This window comes from Colias philodice, chromosome 14 (assembly GCF_061535455.1).
Source record: "Colias philodice isolate Cphi_HAF_F1 chromosome 14, ilColPhil1 Martin Lab GWU primary, whole genome shotgun sequence".
NCBI classification, from domain to species: Eukaryota; Metazoa; Arthropoda; class Insecta; order Lepidoptera; family Pieridae; genus Colias; species Colias philodice.
Window position 1 is genome coordinate 67219 of NC_143099.1, and position 18235 is coordinate 85453.

An 18235-nucleotide genomic window follows, 5' to 3' on the forward strand; every position below is an offset into this window, starting at 1 on the left:
GCGCGCCGGCGCGGTGCTATCGACGCGCGGCGGCGGCCGGCGGCGGCGGGCGGCAGTCGCGCGGTGCAGCATGGAGCAGCAGGGCGCAGCGCCGCTGGGCGCCGGGGCCGCGCGCCCCATCGTCAACCCCGAGGAGTTCGGCGAAGTGGACACCTCCAGGTGCGCCTCTCGCGTCGCCCGACCGACTCCCTATCCCCTGCCTGTACCTCTTGCGTGTGACCGAACATTCATTTGACGAATCGTTCCAAAATATCTAATGATTATTCTTTTAAAGATGAATATTATATCAGTAAATACAAAATCGGAACATGAATTGTACAAAAATTCATACCCGTGGTAATTGCACGGTAAAAATAACATGACGTATCGTTCGATACCTGCTAAGTTTCTCTTTTCTTATCTTACGTCATCGTTTTCAATTGTTCTTTCGAAGCAGGGGTATAATAATATGTAAAAGAGGTAGCCATTTTATGTAACGATAAACCAATAATTTGTGCTTTACCGTTTCTGTAATTGAGATACATTAGTTTTATTTTAAGTACGAAACGCTAGATCAACATGGCATAGTGAAATCAAACTGATAGAATAGAACTTTCCAAGTTTTCCTATAGGTAATGAACTAATGAGTATTGTATCGAATTGCTTTTGTGAATACAAAATAAGTAGGTACCTAATAACATATTTATCAAATTGCATGGAATGAGAGTCCTTATGTCCTTATAGTAGCCACTTGAATAAATTGGAAAACGACCTCGACTATATTAAATATTAAGAGCTAACAATTATAATTTAATTATATTCATTCAACTTCTTATTTTGTTTATTTTGCCTAAATTACAATTAAGCTATAAATATGTTTTAATTAATTGATTAATACAAACACTCGATACCAAATATATTTATAAGAAATTTATATATCACTTCATACAAAGTAGGTAAACCTAGGTATAAAACAAAGTGGTTGTCGCTGTCAAATCGGCATATTACATGCAAATGGAGTTTGGTGTGTTTTTTTTGTAATTGGTAGAGTAATTTTTGAGGAAAGTTTTAGTATATAATTTGTTAAGTTTTCTACAAGGCGTGCGAAGCCGCGCTAGTTAATGAATAAAATATTATACTTATTTAATGATTAACAATGTCGTCAAAGGTATCCCGCCCCCAAGGATGCCACGCACAAGGTCCGCGGGCGCAGCGACCTGCTGGAGATGATGTGCGGCGCGGGCACCGTGGACCCCGAGCTGCTCACCGTCAAGACGTTCTACTTCTTCTTTTACTCCGCCTTCGGCTCCCTGTTTCCGCTCATGGGCGTGTACTTCAAGCAGATGGGCATGAACGCGGGCCAGTGCGGGCTCCTCATCGGGACGAGGCCGTTCGTGGAGTTCCTCTCGGCGCCCTTCTGGGGCGGGCTCGCCGACCGCTGGCAGAAAGGCCGAACTCTGTTGCTGGCCTCGCTGGGGGCCTGGATCATATTCACGCTGCCGCTGAGCTGGGTGCAGCCGAGCGCGGTGGCGTGCGTGCAGCCCGTCAACAGCACCGCGTACGTGCTGGTGGCGCCGAGCTACGACGAGGACGAGATGACCTACTCGCGCTCCTTCCACGGCCCGGCGGCGGGGCGCGAGGGCTCGCCCTTGCCCGTGTCCGACGCCGAAAACTACAACCCTGACACTAATTCCAAATGGGTCACTCCGCTGCATTCCTTCATCGTCTACACGACTCCGAATATACAAAAGACATTCTTCTTGCTGCTGCTGCTCGTCGTGATCGGCGAGTTCTTCAGCGCCCCTGCCATCACTTTGGCTGACTCTGCCGTCATCACTCTTCTCGGCGAGGATGCCGATAGGTAATCGTCATTTTTTAAACATTCTAACATCAAAAGAAGAGATATCTTATAATTTATAACACAACATATTAATTGTACTAAATATAAATAAATAAATAAATCATTTATTGCATATAAACATGGTACATACAGAGATATTAAGATCAAAATTATACAGGGTGTCCCAAAAAGTAGTGATGAACGGAAGCTGGGAGGTAGAGGACCTAGAGGGCTATCCGAATCATCCCCATGAATGTTTTGCGATTTTTCGTATTTTCGGAGTTATGACATTTTTTTCAATTGCACGCCTCATAAGCGAAGCGTTGAGGTGGGTACTACTGTCACTTCGCGCAAAACATCTGATTTTTCAAACTTAAAATGTCTTTATGTATCATACATTGCACTTGTAAGATAATACATACACACACATATTAAGAAAAAACACTATTTTTAACATTCATGATATTTTTGATGTCATTTTTGTTATTTAAACTAGTTAAAAAACAGTTTTAAAAAGTTCTGTCTTGGACGTCCGTGTGTCTGTATGTGCGGAGGATTTTCTTGTTAACACGATAGTGACCGAAATACTTTACTAATCGAGTCTTTTTTTTTCTCTTACGCTTGAGTATGCTCAGGAATAGAACCCTTTCATTTTTCAGGGTCTGATTCGATGTGGTTTAATTGTTATTAAATAAACAAAAATAATAATTAATAAATAATTATTTAAAAAAAATTATGAGGCGTGCACTTTTGGATTTTCCAAACTTTTTTTTCATCTATCGCTGAGTACGATGAGATTTTTATTTATGGTGACGTGAATTATTGCGCTAGATACTTGATTTTTTGTGTGCTAAGCTGAAAGATAGGCCAATTCAGTATGGTAACATTTACTATCGTTAGATCTTCGAATGGAATAAAAAATAGTTTGGAAAATCCAAAAGTGCACGCCTCATAATTTTTTTTTAATAATTATTTATTAATTATTATTTTTGTTTATTTAATAACAATTAAACCACATCGAATCAGACCCTGAAAAATGAAAGGGTTCTATTCCTGAGCATACTCAAGCGTAAGAGAAAAAAAAGACTCGATTAGTAAAGTATTTCGGTCGCTATCGTGTTAACAAGAAAATCCTCCGCACATACAGACACACGGACGTCCAAGACAGAACTTTTTTAAACTGTTTTTTAACTAGTTTAAATAACAAAAATGACATCAAAAATATCATGAATGTTAAAAATAGTGTTTTTTCTTAATATGTGTGTGTATGTATTATCTTACAAGTGCAATGTATGATACATAAAGACATTTTAAGTTTGAAAAATCAGATGTTTTGCGCGAAGTGACAGTAGTACCCACCTCAACGCTTCGCTTATGAGGCGTGCAAAAGAATTAAATGCAAAGAAAGATAAAATTACCCAGTATGTTCGCAACTTCAAGGGCCCATAAAAAAATAAAATCACATAAAAAAAGTTTTCCATTTGGCTTTTAAAAACTTGCTATCTATCAGGTAGCTACCCTCAAAATTTAATTTTCTTATTCAGAAGGCTTCGATCGAAAAATTGAAATCTAAATGGGGTAAGTGCAAAAATTTTATTAACATGATGATCATTAAAACCAAATTAAAACCAATACAGTACTCCAAAATTAATAATGCGCATGCAGATCTTCGCTAATTATCGTATTTTCAAAACACCCGAATCACCCCGAATCATTGAATCGTAATAACAATGCACTTGCATCTTGCACCTTGTTTGAAAGAAATAGGAGTCAATTCAGAGTCATACACAATCGAAAACAATTCGGGCGATAGGTGACGGTAGCCTGTCAGTCAAAAAATTCAAAAATCCGTCAGTCGTCTTTATATATTGGTCGTGACCGCACGTATTATCTCTGTATGAAATTATATAGAGCTGCTGTTACCCTTCTTAGTTTTGTTTCAAAGTTGAATTTTCCGGTAAAATGATTATTTACACAGGTAGCAGATAGCAGTGGGGAAAGTGAAAATTAATAAGAGCATAATGAAAGTTCTGATTATTCTACGATATCAGAAATAGAGATAATCCCTGATTCTGTTAATCATTTGGACTGAGATTTTAATGATTAGATTTCACAATTTAAATGTAAACCAGTGTTTGAAAATCATTTTTTTTAATATAAACTTTGTCTTATTTTAACCTTCCATACATCCATCATTACGCCAGCTTCAGTAAGACACTTTAATAGTTCTAAGTATAGAATTTTCTAAGTAAATCAATACAACAAATATATATTCGCAATCGTGTGGCTTATCCTCGCTATTAACTTACATTGAATTATCGAAACAAATTTCGTTACTTATCTCTTTTACCATAAAATCACAATGAAACTCACAATTGTAATAAACATGAAGAAAATACATTTAACCACTCTATATACATATCGTCTTCGGAGGCTCGGGGAATATGACAGTGACGAATTTTTCTATGCGCATTATCAGTTTGGGAGTACAGCTGTAAATAGGTGTTTAATTACAAGAAATTTTTAAAATAACCCCGCTGTTGCTCAATGTATTTATAAGTGCGAAATCACCGTAAAAAGTTGTCTTTTAAATGCCTGAATGCCCTTTTATCATTTTTAATGGTTTCTTTTGCTACTATGAATTTCTACCTCCCAGCTTCCGTTCATCACAACTTTTTAGGACACCCTGTAGAACATTCATGTTTTTACTATAACTACATACTTAGTATACAATAAATATTATTAATTAACAAAATGAACGTAGAATGATTAGTTACTATAACATAACATGTTCACTAATTACGACATCAATAATTATTATTGTCGCTAAGGTACGGACACCAGCGCATGTTCGGCTCGCTTGGCTGGGGGCTGGCCATGTTCTTCGTGGGCATCGCTCTCGACCACAGCACGGCGTTCAGTTCGCACCCGTGTGGGGGCCCGCAGCGCTACGAGAAGAACTACACCATCTGCTTTGCGACATTCTCGGTGCTCATGGGTGCCGCTCTCATCACTGCCACGCAGGTGAATTGCCCGACTCTTAGCAATATTTATTTATTTATTTATTTATATAAGGCACAGTTACAGAATATAATCCAAAAACATATTTCGTATCGAGTCGTTTTATTAGTGAACTGAGAGCGTCGAACGCATTTTACAGATAAAGTTTAAGTACGAGGCGATAAGCATCGAGACGCCCGCCGAGTCGGCGGCGGTGGAGCCCACGCAGGAGGAGCGGCTGCAGGAGCAGCTGGCGGCGCAGCTGCAGCTGCCCGGCCTCGACACCAGCGCGCCGCCGACCAAGCAGCCGCCGCTGCAACACGCGAAGGTACTCGAGCTCTTCTTGGGAAACTAGCTTCACATTATTATTATTTTGCGAACCCCAATATTCGAAATAAATACAATAGAATGATCTATCCGAATATATCATAAACACTGACATATTCGGTCGACTAGTCCCGACTGGTGTATGTCACAAAGATAACAGTTATACGAACAGTTGTTGCAGGAAATGTTATCTTAAGGAATTAGATGAAGAATAAAATGATCAAACGTTAATTGTTCACAGGTATTCGCCCAGACCACGCGCGAGATGCCCGAGTGGGTGACCGTCCTGCGGCAGTTTCAAAACGTGAAGGCGGCTTCCTTCTTGCTTGTCGCCTGGTTTATGGGCTTCGGTATCGGCCTCATCTTTACGTTCCTATTTTGGCATCTCCAGGTAATAAAATTAATTAATTTGAATACCTAACCACTCGTACTTAAGGGTTGTCGTCGGATTAATCTTTTGTGGTTAGGTAGAACAGGACCGAAACATGACTTGTAAGGTCATATTTCACTTTGATTTTGCAAATATTGCCAGTGAGGATTTCGGTCGACATTGTCGAATCGAAATAACAATTTTTTCACATTATATAGCAGAATAAATGAGTCTCTTCCGTTGCAGGACATCGGCGGGTCGCCAACGTTGTTCGGAGTGGCTTCTGTGATCAACCACATCTCCGAGATATTCGCCTACTTCTTCAGCTTCAAACTGATCACTCAGATGGGGCATGTGAAGGTATGAATTTGTATTGAAATATTTATAATTCAGTTTCCAAATAATCAATAAGTTCAAACTTTTAATAAATTTGTTCCCGTACAGTGTACACATTTCAGAGTATAATACATATTATATTGTTATAATTAGGCAGGTTATAAATTATTATGATCTTTCAAAATTTAATTTCCAGAAACAAACAGGATATTGTTAATAGATAATATGCCAAATTGCATGAAAGTTTGCTTCACTATATGCTAAGATAGATTTAGCAATAGAAGACGCAGTAAGAGCGACCGTCGTCGACCCGCAGGTGCTGTGCCTGGGGCTGGCCGGCAACGTGGTGCGCTTCCTGTACATCTCGTGGCTCACGGACCCGTGGTGGGTGCTGCCGTTCGAGTTCGTGCAGGGCGTGACGCACGCGGCCGTGTGGGCGGCGTGCTGCTCGTACATCGCGCACGGCTCGCCCGCGCGCCTGCGCTCGTCGGCGCAGGGCGTGCTGCAGGGCCTGCACCACGGGCTGGGGCGCGGCTGCGGCGCCGTGCTGGGCGGCGTGGCCGTGGCCAAGTGGGGCACCACGCGCACCTTCGCCGGCTACGGGCTGCTGTGCGCCGTGGCGCTGGCCGCCTTCGCGTTCGTCAACTTCCGCGGCGACGACGGCGCGCCGCCCGTGGCGCCCGACGAGGACGCGCGCGCGGTGGCCGAGGCGGGCGTGCTGGCCCCGCACGGCGTGCCGTCCAACCCGCTGCCGCGCGCGCTGTCCTCCACGCGCCTGGCCGACCTGGCGGCGCACGACAACTACGGCGCCACGCAGAGCCTCGCCGGCGACAGCCTGGCCGTGCCGGGCCGCGCCGCCAACCCCTTCGTGAGCGACCCGCCCCGCGCGCCCGCGCCCTCCTACCGATAAGCGCCCGACTCTTGCATGTTTAGTCTAATTTACCTTAATTTGTTATTCCAGAAGAGAATCATGCCTATATGGATGTTAATGAAACCGGTCGCCATAAATATTCTATGATCGTATTTCTTTTTCATTGGGATCTGAATAAATCTAAGAAAAAATTTACCTACTAAAGCATTGTCCATCGTTCAATACGTTCTAAAATTTCAATTTAAAGGTTGACGTGAACTCTGATGTAACTGGCATTAGTATAATCTGAGGAGTTATATTATTGTATAAATGTGTATAATCCAAACCTGCCTAAATCTCTGTGAGCCCCATAAAATGACTAAAAGCTAAAAAAAAATTGCTCTAAAATAATATGATCGTATTAATTATTATTAGATATTATTACCTACATAGAATCTTAATGTTTCATGGTTCTATTCATTTATTTTGTATTAAATAAATGTGAGATATTAAAATAATGAATGTCCCTCGATATTTATGTGGAATCGCGTATAAGGAGTGGTATTCTCGTAACCTATTCCTATTGTAACCTACTAAATTTATGGAGCTTTTTATTGAAAAATAAATAAAATAAAATATTAGTTAGAATTATTATATTTACTCGAAAGTATTAAACAATACCTTTTTACCATTTGGATGTCTATGGTGTAAAAAATATTTAAAAATGACTGTTGCTTTATGTATAGTGTTTAATGTAAAGTGTTTTCGAACAGTGAATGTACGTAGCAGCGAGTCGCCGTCAGCCGGCGCCCGCGCGGCCCGCCGCGAGCCGCTGCGACGCTCACGTAGTAATCAATGTAGGCTAATGATTGTTGTCCAATACTACTGTTACTCGACCACTAGATGTTTTATTTTACTGCGACAAGTCCTCAGTGGCGGCTTGGCGACCTCCGGCCGTAGCGCACACAAAAACGTATATTTATTATTGTAAACTTTATCGTTAACTAGAATTATGGACGTTTCATAGACTATATACCTTGTAGATATAATGTAGACATCTCTGTACCTTGTCGCTAGGCGACGTATTCACTGTCGCCGTTTTGTGTTTAGTTCAATTCATACAGACAGAGTGAGAGTACTTCATATAAAAATAATTGTATGTTCTATGTACAAGTATAATATACGATGTCATATCATGGTGTGATGAGTAGATGTACGCAGTAGGCTGTCGCTGTCGCCCGTCCCGAGCCGCGACGAACGGCAGCGAGACGCAGCAAGCCGCACGGATCGGACGACGCGACCACCTCACTATAATTATTATTTTTGTTGACTATGAAGTAGATATTTATGGATAGCTATATGGTGTATGATATACATTTGTTGTAAAGTACTCCTTGCGCATTGTAAGCGGCACAGTTATATATTTTTGCACTGGGCCGCAGCGGCGCGGCTCGCACCTGTGCGCTGCGTCGCTCGCGGACATTTGACATTCTCAATTTCGAATAATAAATATTGAAGTATTCTTTGTTAGTTTTATTTACTAGCCCAAGACCTCAAAATACATCTTTTATATCTATCGTCCATTAAAAATTACGCGTTAATAAATGACTTTAAAGTTAAGTATATTTTCCTGTCCGCTCTAATAAACGCAACCACTACCGCCAGCCAGACAGCCCAGACTCTAACCGAAATAGCAAGAGAAACAGTATATCTAAAACCCAACTATACTAAAATGTTTTTTTTTTTAAACGTTGCTAGCTCCCGTACCATAGCTACTTATATTCTATGTAACGAACCAGTTAACCAGTATCACTGATTAATTGCACTATTATGAAAAAGAAGTTTGGGAAACGTTCTACATGCTCTAAGGTGCTACTGGGCACCTAAACAAAATTTCAGTATTATAACAATCTCAAATAATAAAGTGATATGTATGTCAAGTATGATATTTGGCCGTACAATCTACAACAATGGTAAACGTTCATTTTATGATAAGCACGATAGCGATAAGATTATTTACATGACTCCTCTTCCTAGGAGCGAGGAGAGCACGTCGTGCAGCCGGCGCGAGTCTCGTCAGGCGTATTGCCTGTAGTAATTAGTATTCCGAACATTGTGATAGTGTCTATTGTGTATCCGCAAAGTGCGAGTGTGGTGTGCGCGTGTAACGGGCGTGTGTGTGTGTCGGCACGATGGGGTGCTCCCAGCAGCTCGCCCCGACGCTCCTGCTGCACGTTAACCTCCTCCTAATGGTTTGTGTCAATAATCCTCTAATGATGGTTCGCTAAGAAATCTTATCTACAGTTTTTTTTACACTTCATGCCCTTTTCAAGATTATAAAATCATGAATGAAGTTTTACCACGTTTTACTAATAAGAAGTGAATAAAACGAGCAGAACATCACACGTATGTTTAATTTGACAAGCTTATTATTAAAATATGCAAGCCATTTTAGCAAGCAGATATTTCCTACCTACGCGCCATCTAGTCTCAGAAAAATCAATTAATCAATACTCGTATCGTATTTCAATAAGCAACTATAAATATTACTATACCATTTCTTACGAACCTTTATGAAACGCGGACACGTCATACACTTTTTTTAAGTTTTGTATGGATGATTCAACTACGGAGCATAAAATAACGTGTATGTATCACGAACACATTTAGCTCAAACTAATCTATACGAACTCAAAATCAAAAAGTGTAGTAATATTTTACGCCAGAGTAGAAAGAAGCCTTTAAAAAAATTAAAAAGTAATTAATGGTACCTACTAACTAGTAGGATGAAAATTATCAGAAAAGGTAGAATGGTGAAAAAAAAGATGTCTATTGTAAATCTTCTGAAATGTAATTTTTTCTTTTCATCATCCGCGAAAAGTAGAAATTTCACCGAAAAAAAAGCACTGAAACTTATTAAACTGATATTTTGATTGAAAATTAGGGTGCTTATTCTATATCTATTAATTGAATTATTGAAAATAAGGTACAATGTCACTACATAGTTTCTCTGTCCGTATGTCCCCTTGTATGTTTAAATCTTTAAAACTACGCAACGGATTTTGATGCGTTTTTTTAATAGATAGATTTTTCAAGAGGAAGGTTTTAGTCCTATAACTTATTAAGTCTTAGACAAAAGCGGGTGAAGCCGCGAGCGGTAAGCTAGTATTGAATAAAGAAGGGAAGTACTGCCATATTTTTAGGGTTCCGAACCTCAAAAAAACGGAGCCCTTATAGGTAGGATCGCTTTGTTGTCCGTCTGTTTTTCTGTCAGTCTCTCTGTCAAGACCCTTATTCTCAGGAACGCATGGATGTATCAAGGTGAAATTTATACTATTGAATACTCAAGTCTACGGTCCAAACAAACTTCCCAACGCAATTAAAAGATACAGCAGTTTGTGCTGCAAATTTTCGCAAATTTAAAACATTCACAAGGGAATCAAAACTTACAGGGTACTAATTCCAATGCACACATAATCTATACTCATATTATAAAGAGGAAAGGTTTGTATGTATGTATGTATGGTTTTCACGCATAAACTACTGGACCGATTTTGATGAAATTTGGCACAGACTGACTTTCTTTAGACCCTGAGAAAGAACATAGGCTACCTTTTATTGCGAAATATGTACCACTTGCGAAACCGGGGCGGACCGCTAGTCAAAAATAAAGGTAAAAAGCAACGTCTATTAGCACAGATTAAGGAAAAATTGCTAAAAGCATAAAGTAACAAAGTTACAGCATAATAACAAATAGGTTTGTTCGGAGTCCTCGGTGCGCGAGACCGACTAGCACTTAGCCGGTTTTGTATGTATGAACATGGTATGAAGGAGAGTTGAGAGGTGGGTGTGTATGGTTGGCGGCAGGTGTTCGTGGGCGCGGGGCTGGTGCTGGCGGCGCGCGCCCGCTGGGACCCGAGCCTGTACATCCCGGCGCGCGAGCTGTTCCCGCGCGAGTTCCGCGTGGCGGCCGCGCTGCTGCCCGCCGCCGCGCTGACGCTGCTCGCGCTGGCGCACCTCGCGCTGCTGGCGCTGCGCACGAGGCGCCTCCAGCTCAGGAGGCTGCTGCTCTATGTGGTGTGCACTATACACTGTTATAATATATCCACTTAGCCAATAAAATATGTGACTGACTCTACAATACACACAAATTTCATTATTTTTATCCTATTCCCGTCTATTTCCTTTCTATTATGGGTTTCATACTACCTATATACTGTAATTTTTCTTTGGTTTCAAAAATTATCGACTCTGGTCTATTTTATCGAAAGTGCATGAAACAAACTACATATTACAAAATAATGGAAAAAGCTTTGGTTAAAAAGCGTTCATTTCATTCCTGTAACAGATTTTTTTCTATTCGAAACAGTCACCTTTGTGACGCACCTGTGTCCTGTATGAGTCAAATATTTCTACAAATAATTTATAATCGTAATATAAAAATCCACAATGTACACGGTCATCGATCAAATCTTATCAATGTAGCTGTATCAGCATCAAACGAAAATAACACGTAGGTACTATATTATGTCTTACACCCGTTTTATTTGTATATTTACATATTATTTGCACTGTTTTTATGTTATATAATATTATGATTTATGAGCATTGTATCAGCCATACTAAAACAAAAAAGCTCTTATAATATAAGTAAAATCATCTTTACATACATGTATAATGAAATCGTATGAAAGTCAAAACTGTGCAATGAATATTTTTTCAAAAAAAAAGACTTGGAGCGTGAGTCTATATCGAAGCCAAAAAAAACAGTTTTAGAATTTTTGTCTGTTTGTGTGTATGTATGTCCTTGCTAAACTCGAAAAGTACAGCATGCATTTACTTCAAATTTGGTATAAAGATAGCTTGATACCTGAGGAAGGACATAGGATAAACTCAAACTCAAACTCAAACATTTATTTATTCAATTAGACTTCTTTTAGAAGCACTTTTGAATCGTCATTACATAAGTATGTTTAACATTTACCACCGATTCGGAAAGCAGTATCTAATATCTATGGAGAAAAACCGGCAAGAAACTCCATAGTTGCTCTTTTATATTAAAATCATGTCAATGTTACAATTCAACTTTACATAATATGTAATAGTCCGGGATACATCGCCCATTTTTGCAAGTGATTACTATCAAGCTAATTTTTCGTGAGTAGCTTTATTTTGATGAGATGCCCAATAATTTCATGTACAAAACTCTCGATTGTGGTAGCTACCAGAGGAAACAAGGATAAAATATTTTGATTTGATGGTTCTCAAATATTAATTACTAACTGAATGTTTTTTTTTGTCCTACAAAATCTATGGTTTGATCAAAGAGTCCCCCTTTCCAATGTGTATCGATAACGAAGTCATCATAAATGATTACTAACCAGCTGATTTTTTTATTTTCACTTATTTAATACTTATATAATTCAACAGACATATTGTCCTACAAATTGCGTAATAAATATTTGAGAACCGTCAAATCAAAAATTTTTATCCTTGTTACCTCTGTAAGCTACCACAATCGAGAGTTTCGTACATGAAATTATTGGGCATCTCATCAAAATAAAGCTACTCACGAAAAATTAGCTTGATAGTAATCACTTGCAAAAATGGGCGATGTATCCCGGACTATAATTTATATCAAACTACATAATATATCATAATATGCCAACTATCCTGTGGTTCTTACGCGACAACCCTCCATGGATTTTCATCTTCCATAATATATTCCCTAATGCTATAATAGGCATATATTTTTTACATAAGTTTTAAATTTCTGTTGTAATAGACCCATAAATGAATTTTTAACTTTGGCTAACCGGTAAAATGGCATTTCAATTTTATTTCTGTTCCTTGTGCCAAAACGGTGTCTATCTCCTACTCTTGTGTGTAAGCTCTTAAAGAGATCTCTTAGTGAGTCCCGAAAACGTAAATTATATATAGAGCGAATGGCTCTTTTCTGTAAGATAAATATAGTTTCTATATCTGCAGCCCTGCCCCACAGTAGAATTCCATTGGACATAATGCTATGAAAGTAGCTGAAATAAACTCAAACTCAAACATTCATTTATTAAATTAGACTACTATTTAGTAGCACTTTCGAATCGTCATTACATATGTAGTATTTTTAACATTTACCACCGATTCGGAAAGCAGTATCTATGGAGAAGAATCGGCAAGAAACTCCATAGTATAAACTAATCTAGCCGTATCTTCATCGGTGAGATGCCTTATTTTTCGGACTGCATATGCAGCTGAACTAAGCTTACCTGCAGCGGGGCTCCCCACTGTAGTTTATCGTCCAATGTTAACCCTAGAAATACAGTAGACTCTGTAGGATGCAATACCTCCCCGTTCAAGGTAATATCTCTGTTCAACTTTTTTACGTTAGGAAGTAAAAATTCAACATAAGTGGTTTTTTTGCCATCTAATAATAAATTATTAGCAGTAAACATATAGTTATACATATTTTGCGTACTGATCGTGTATAGTTTGGAATGAAGAAGCAGGCATCCGTGTTACAAATTATACACGATCAGGACGCAAAATTCGTGTATATATTGTAATAACAAACTTAAAAACAGCATTACAAAGTACCTATACACGAGCAGTTTCCTATGGTTGCGTTCTGGCTATGTATAGTTTGGAAATACGCCATGTCGCGTCGTGGTCTACTTAGTTTTACCTTCATAGAATTTTGTAAGTTTTATTTTGTGTAATATTGAACATGTTTATAGTGAGTATACATATCGTTTGTGTGGTGTGCAGTACGCGGCGGGAGTGGGGAGCGTGCTAGTGGCGCAGACGGCGGCGGGCGCGTGGCTGTGGGCGCGCGCGCGCGTGTGGGCGCGCTCGGACGCCGCGCACGAGCTGCAACGCGCCGCCGCGCTGGCCGACCTGCTGCAGCCGCTGCTCGACCACCTCGCGCACTGGCACCCGCTGCCCGACAAGCTCAACGACCTCATTCAGGTCTGTTGCGCTTCTTGCCACATTATGCTTAGCGCCATGAACATATCAGAAAACATCACCTTACGACACGCTAGTCGTATTCTAAAACTCGAACTCAAACATTTATTTAGTCAATAAAATATACTTCTTCTAGAGGCACATTGGAATTTGGAAAATCATAACATACATATTTTTACCAACTACCACCCATTCGGAAAACAGTTTACAGTAAACAGTTACGGTGATGAAACGGCAGGAAACTCTGCAAGAGGCTTTTCAAAATTGTATATGAATATTTGAAGTACATAATAATTTTATTTTAAAAGCATAAACCTTGACCCATAAATTAATTTTTAACTTTAGCTGGAAAAATGGCATTCCAATTTTATTTCTACTCATCTAACTAGGTACTCTAATAATATACATAGAGTTGACATTAATAATCTTCTTTAATATAAAAATGAATCCCAAAATGTGTTGGTAAGCGCATAACTTGAGAACGGCTGAACCGATTTCGTTAATTCTTTTTTTATTATATTCCTTGAAGTACGAGGATGGTTCTTGCGTAGAGAAAACGTAAATATGTACCATGGACGAAGCCGGGGCGGACTGCTAGTCTTATATATAAAAATGAATCGCAAAATGTGTTGGTAAGCGCATAACTCGAGAACGGCTGAACCGATTTCGATAATTCTTTTTTTATTATATTCCTTGAAGTACGAGGATTGTTCTTATGTAGAGAAAACGTAAATATGTTCCACGGGCGAAGCCGGGGCGGATCGCTAGTATGTAATAAATTAAGATCTGTATGTACCCTGTTCTGAAGGTTCTGAAGATCTAAAGATATGAGATCCTGAGGCCTGAGCCCTTTGACACCAAAAAAAAATAGTTTCCGTAATAGAGACATATATCCTTATTAACTGATTTTATCAGATAAAATCAGTCAATAAGGATATTATAATTAACCGACGCCCTTAGACAATAAGCTTAATAACCGTCAATAAGGATATCGACTGGTTCAGGGTTTTGACTGTAGCATATATACATACATATAGCGGACCTATAATATATTAATATATTATATTAATATAGGTCTGCGTACCATTCGATGCAAAATGACTTGACATAATTATTGCTTTCTCGAAGACTGCTCAAAGTTTAATTTTAGTCACTTTATGAAGTTTTCGACATACGGCCGGCACAAAAAGCCCTTATCTTTATATTTTCAGGATAATATTATACATTTCTGACGTATAAGTAATGTTCAGCAGGAAGCGGAGACGGACCTGCCGCACAACGTGCCCATACTGACGGCAACATGCGGCGTGCTGGCGGCGCTGCAGCTGCTGGCGGCGCTGCTGGCGCTGCTGGCCGCGCTGGGCACGCCGCGCGCCGCGCCGCGCTCGCACTCCTACACCAGCCTCTCCTTCGTCACCTCCACCACCCCGCTCAGGTAAACATACATGATGCATAATACCACAATAATACCATCATGAAAAGTGTAGGTATTATATCGTGGGGATTGTCTTTGTTCTGCTTCATTATTGATAAGATGTATGATAATGTAAAATTGCAATATCATACTGCGTAAAATACAATGATAAATGTAAGCAGTAAGGTTTACCCCAGACAGGGGGGATTAGAGAGCTCGTCAATATTGTCGTTAGAGTGTAGCAACGTTTCGTGGTAAAGATAGGAACGAGAGATAAGAATTAGATTATTTTAAAGCTTTTACGCTTCTTATGCTTTAAAAGCTCGAGTTGATAACCAACGTAACTTTATCAATTTGAATTTATAATAAATATATACCTACTAACTACTACTAACAAATTAAGTAATGTGTAAATTATATCTTTCAGTTTAAGAAAGGGCGAAGACGGGCGTGGCAAGCCTCGCGCGGTCTACAAGAACGGGCGGCTGATGCTGGTGGACAAGCGGCCGGCGGACCACACGCACGAGATCGTCATCCACCGGACGCTCGGCCAGCTGTGACCTCACCTAGCTCACTGTCAATGCGTCAATTCGTTCCGCGACCACGGTGTGAACATGGCGTGACCTAGCGGTCGCTGAGACCGAGTGTACCCCCATCGAAACGATTCGACCTCGGGCCAGCTATAAGGAACGGTGTTATGTGCCTCGATATTATATAAGACTGAAGTGACTGTGCAATGCATCTTTGGATTAATTTTATGTACATTAAATTTAATGTGAATGAATAAAATAAATAATAATTATTATTATCATCAATTTTTTTAGCTTAAGTCTTTATCAGAAAGATAGATAAAAGATAGGATGGGGAAGTAGAAATAGAATAAATGAAAGCCTGTGAACAGTATAAAAATATTCCTTTATTGCTTGAATAGTCTTATCTTTTAGTTTGAGGCGACGTGCGCCATTACTTATTGTCTAGTAACATACTTGAACATTTTTTGATTAATACTATTACAAAAGTAGAGTATGAGATTCGATGCGCCGCTGAGTGTGGACCCGCGAGCCGGGCCGCGGCGGTCCTTAAAGCTATTTGGCACCACGTGTCTACAACCATTACAATATTGTGGAAGATGACTTACTTCACTAACGCTTCAATGCAACGTGATTAAGAGAACAACTGTTTCCTTTGAAGAGTGGGAGTACGGGATTGAACTGCCTGTGCATTTTAATCACGTTCACATTGATAACTTTTAAGTTTTTAACTATATTTACGTAAATGTTGTCGAAGAAGTTCTATAAGAAACGACTCCTTCCGTTGTGCACGTTATTATTATAAATCTACGTACGAAATGCAGTGTTTCAGCACCACTCCAAAATAAAATAGAAAACCTTAGTACATAAAAATACCTTACGTATTAGAGTAATACATGCAAAAAGAACAATAAAAAGTTTAAACGTTGATATGACTTATCTTCTACAGATATCACTTATAGGTCAGTACTCTGGTACCGCACTTACTGGCTAACTATAAACAATATGGCAGTCTGTTTTACAGCTAACGTTCGATCGAGGAAATGTTTCGATGAGGCTCTATCCACTTGAGTTCCGAAACAGCCTTTAACAGCTTAACAGCTTTTTCTATAACACGAGGCCACTAGCCTTGTCGACGAACACAATAGGTACGGGTGAACTCGAACTGGGCTCACTCGCTACGTAATCGTTTTGATAAAAATAGTAATTTAATGGAATGATTAGAGGCGGAAGATGTTTTTCTTTTGACGAATTACACAGCGAGTGAGGCTTTACATTTGTACACTTTTTCAAATTATATACTAAAAAACGAGCAGAAGGACACTTGACAAACTACAATTTATGTTAAATAAATTTTACTCTAAAAAATATTTTAGGACATTAAAAAACTATAAGTAGTCTCCTCTGTCAATGGCAGTGTCCGTAAACTCATTTCGTTTGAATTAATTCGTTAAATCTCACACGTATAATATGAACACTAGGAATATCGCACTTAGCCTAACTGCGGCTTCACCGCTACTCGCAGGTAAGATATTAGATAACACATTTGGCAAATTCGCGAATTCGATCTTACGCTTTGCGAGGCGACCTTGGCTAAAAGTTCCAAGCTCTAGTTTTATTGTTATAGTTATATTATTCCTTGAAGTCACTTCAATTATTGAAAATAGTTTATTATGCTTTTAAAAGCTAATTATTGTAATTCATACCCAACGAACATTGATTTCGGCGCAAAGCTAAGTATTTTTGAATTCGTTTCTCAAATACATATCTGGCCCTAGGCTCAATTACATAAGTACCCGCTATGCATTTGTATGCAGTGAGTCCGCAAAGTGGCAAGAATCGACACGCAAGAGGGTCGAGGGGCTCGTTCGTATGTTTCAATATCGATCCTAGTATGTAATGCATCCTTTTGTAGTATTTTTTTTTTGGTATAGGTTTCGTGCAAATTCAACCGAAACTTTTAAATAACTCGAATACCATACACATTATTTACTCGGACAGGTACTGTATTTAAATATTTAAGAAACTTTGTGCATAGCAAAACTATCAAGTAAATGGAATGTTTTCGCCAAACGAGGCTTTGATCGGCAGATGCATAATTATTGAGAGTCGGCTTGGAAGATCGTCGATGCGCAAGACAGTAGGCACAAGGTAAAGTTCCAAACGTATGCTGCACAGGCTCCCTACTCCCCGGGGGAGCTAGAGGCGGGGGAGCTAGAGGCGGGGGAGCTAGAGGCGGGGGAGCTAGAGGTCCGCGTGCAGGATGAGCACGGCGGCGGGCGCGGAGGGGCGCGCGCGCGTGGCGCGGAACTGCGCCTGCACGGCGTCCCACCGCGCCTCGCGCCCCCCGCGGCCCTCCGCTGGGGCGCCGCGCCCCCGCGCCCCGCGCCCCCGCCGCTTCGAGTGGCCCGCGCTCTCCTCGCCGACCTCGTCGAAGCTCTCCACTCGCGACAAAACTTTAGGACGAGATCCACTGTCGCGACGTTTGCCGCGAGTGGACTCGTCCTCTTCCTGAAAAACACAATGTTATTAATTTTTATACATGTATGGAACATATTATGTGTCTTTTGAATATTTTCTAAAGTACCCAATTCTCAATTTAAAGTAACGAAATTTTCCACTCAAA

The 18235-nt window shown here is 40.0% G+C and overlaps 3 protein-coding genes across 4 annotated transcripts in view; 2 read left to right on the top strand and 1 right to left on the bottom strand.

The window, feature by feature from the left end:
• Window positions 1-45: 45 nt before the first annotated feature.
• Window positions 46-8224, top strand: jef (major facilitator superfamily domain-containing protein 6 jef). The gene is made up of 7 exons (XM_089703375.1): window positions 46-159; window positions 1148-1840; window positions 4651-4843; window positions 4980-5147; window positions 5388-5537; window positions 5763-5876; window positions 6169-8224. The coding sequence occupies exons 1-7, from the start codon at window positions 71-73 to the stop codon at window positions 6760-6762; spliced, it is 2001 nt and encodes a 666-aa protein (XP_089559501.1). The 5' UTR covers window positions 46-70; the 3' UTR covers window positions 6763-8224.
• A 523-nt stretch (window positions 8225-8747) lies between these two features.
• On the top strand, window positions 8748-15884 carry LOC149482576 (uncharacterized). 2 transcript variants are annotated; one of them, XM_089703431.1, is made up of 5 exons: window positions 8748-8954; window positions 10570-10779; window positions 13468-13668; window positions 14916-15100; window positions 15507-15884. In XM_089703431.1, the coding sequence occupies exons 1-5, from the start codon at window positions 8895-8897 to the stop codon at window positions 15637-15639; spliced, it is 789 nt and encodes a 262-aa protein (XP_089559557.1). In that variant the 5' UTR covers window positions 8748-8894; the 3' UTR covers window positions 15640-15884. The 2 variants fall into 2 exon arrangements, with proteins under 2 accessions (XP_089559557.1, XP_089559558.1); XM_089703432.1 differs by having other exon boundaries at window positions 14919-15100.
• A 91-nt stretch (window positions 15885-15975) lies between these two features.
• LOC149482577 (uncharacterized) overlaps window positions 15976-18235 on the bottom strand; it is a 28763-nt gene continuing 26503 nt past the window's right edge. Inside the window, exon 6 of the mRNA XM_089703434.1 lies at window positions 15976-18120. The gene's annotated coding sequence lies outside the window, so the exon portion shown is untranslated. The remainder of the gene's footprint in view (window positions 18121-18235) is intronic.

What these genes read in the sequence shown, in the direction of transcription:
- jef (XM_089703375.1), top strand. Translation starts at nt 71, where the DNA reads ATGGAGCAGCAGGGCGCAGCGCCGCTGGGCGCCGGGGCCGCGCGCCCC. An exon ending in TCCTATTTTGGCATCTCCAG is followed by an intron (nt 5,538 to 5,762) that starts GTAATAAAATTA and finishes CTTCCGTTGCAG; the next exon opens with GACATCGGCGGGTCGCCAAC. An exon ending in CTCAGATGGGGCATGTGAAG is followed by an intron (nt 5,877 to 6,168) that starts GTATGAATTTGT and finishes GTCGACCCGCAG; the next exon opens with GTGCTGTGCCTGGGGCTGGC.
- LOC149482576 (XM_089703431.1), top strand. Translation starts at nt 8,895, where the DNA reads ATGGGGTGCTCCCAGCAGCTCGCCCCGACGCTCCTGCTGCACGTTAAC. An exon ending in ACGTTAACCTCCTCCTAATG is followed by an intron (nt 8,955 to 10,569) that starts GTTTGTGTCAAT and finishes GGTTGGCGGCAG; the next exon opens with GTGTTCGTGGGCGCGGGGCT. An exon ending in ACCTCCACCACCCCGCTCAG is followed by an intron (nt 15,101 to 15,506) that starts GTAAACATACAT and finishes TATATCTTTCAG; the next exon opens with TTTAAGAAAGGGCGAAGACG.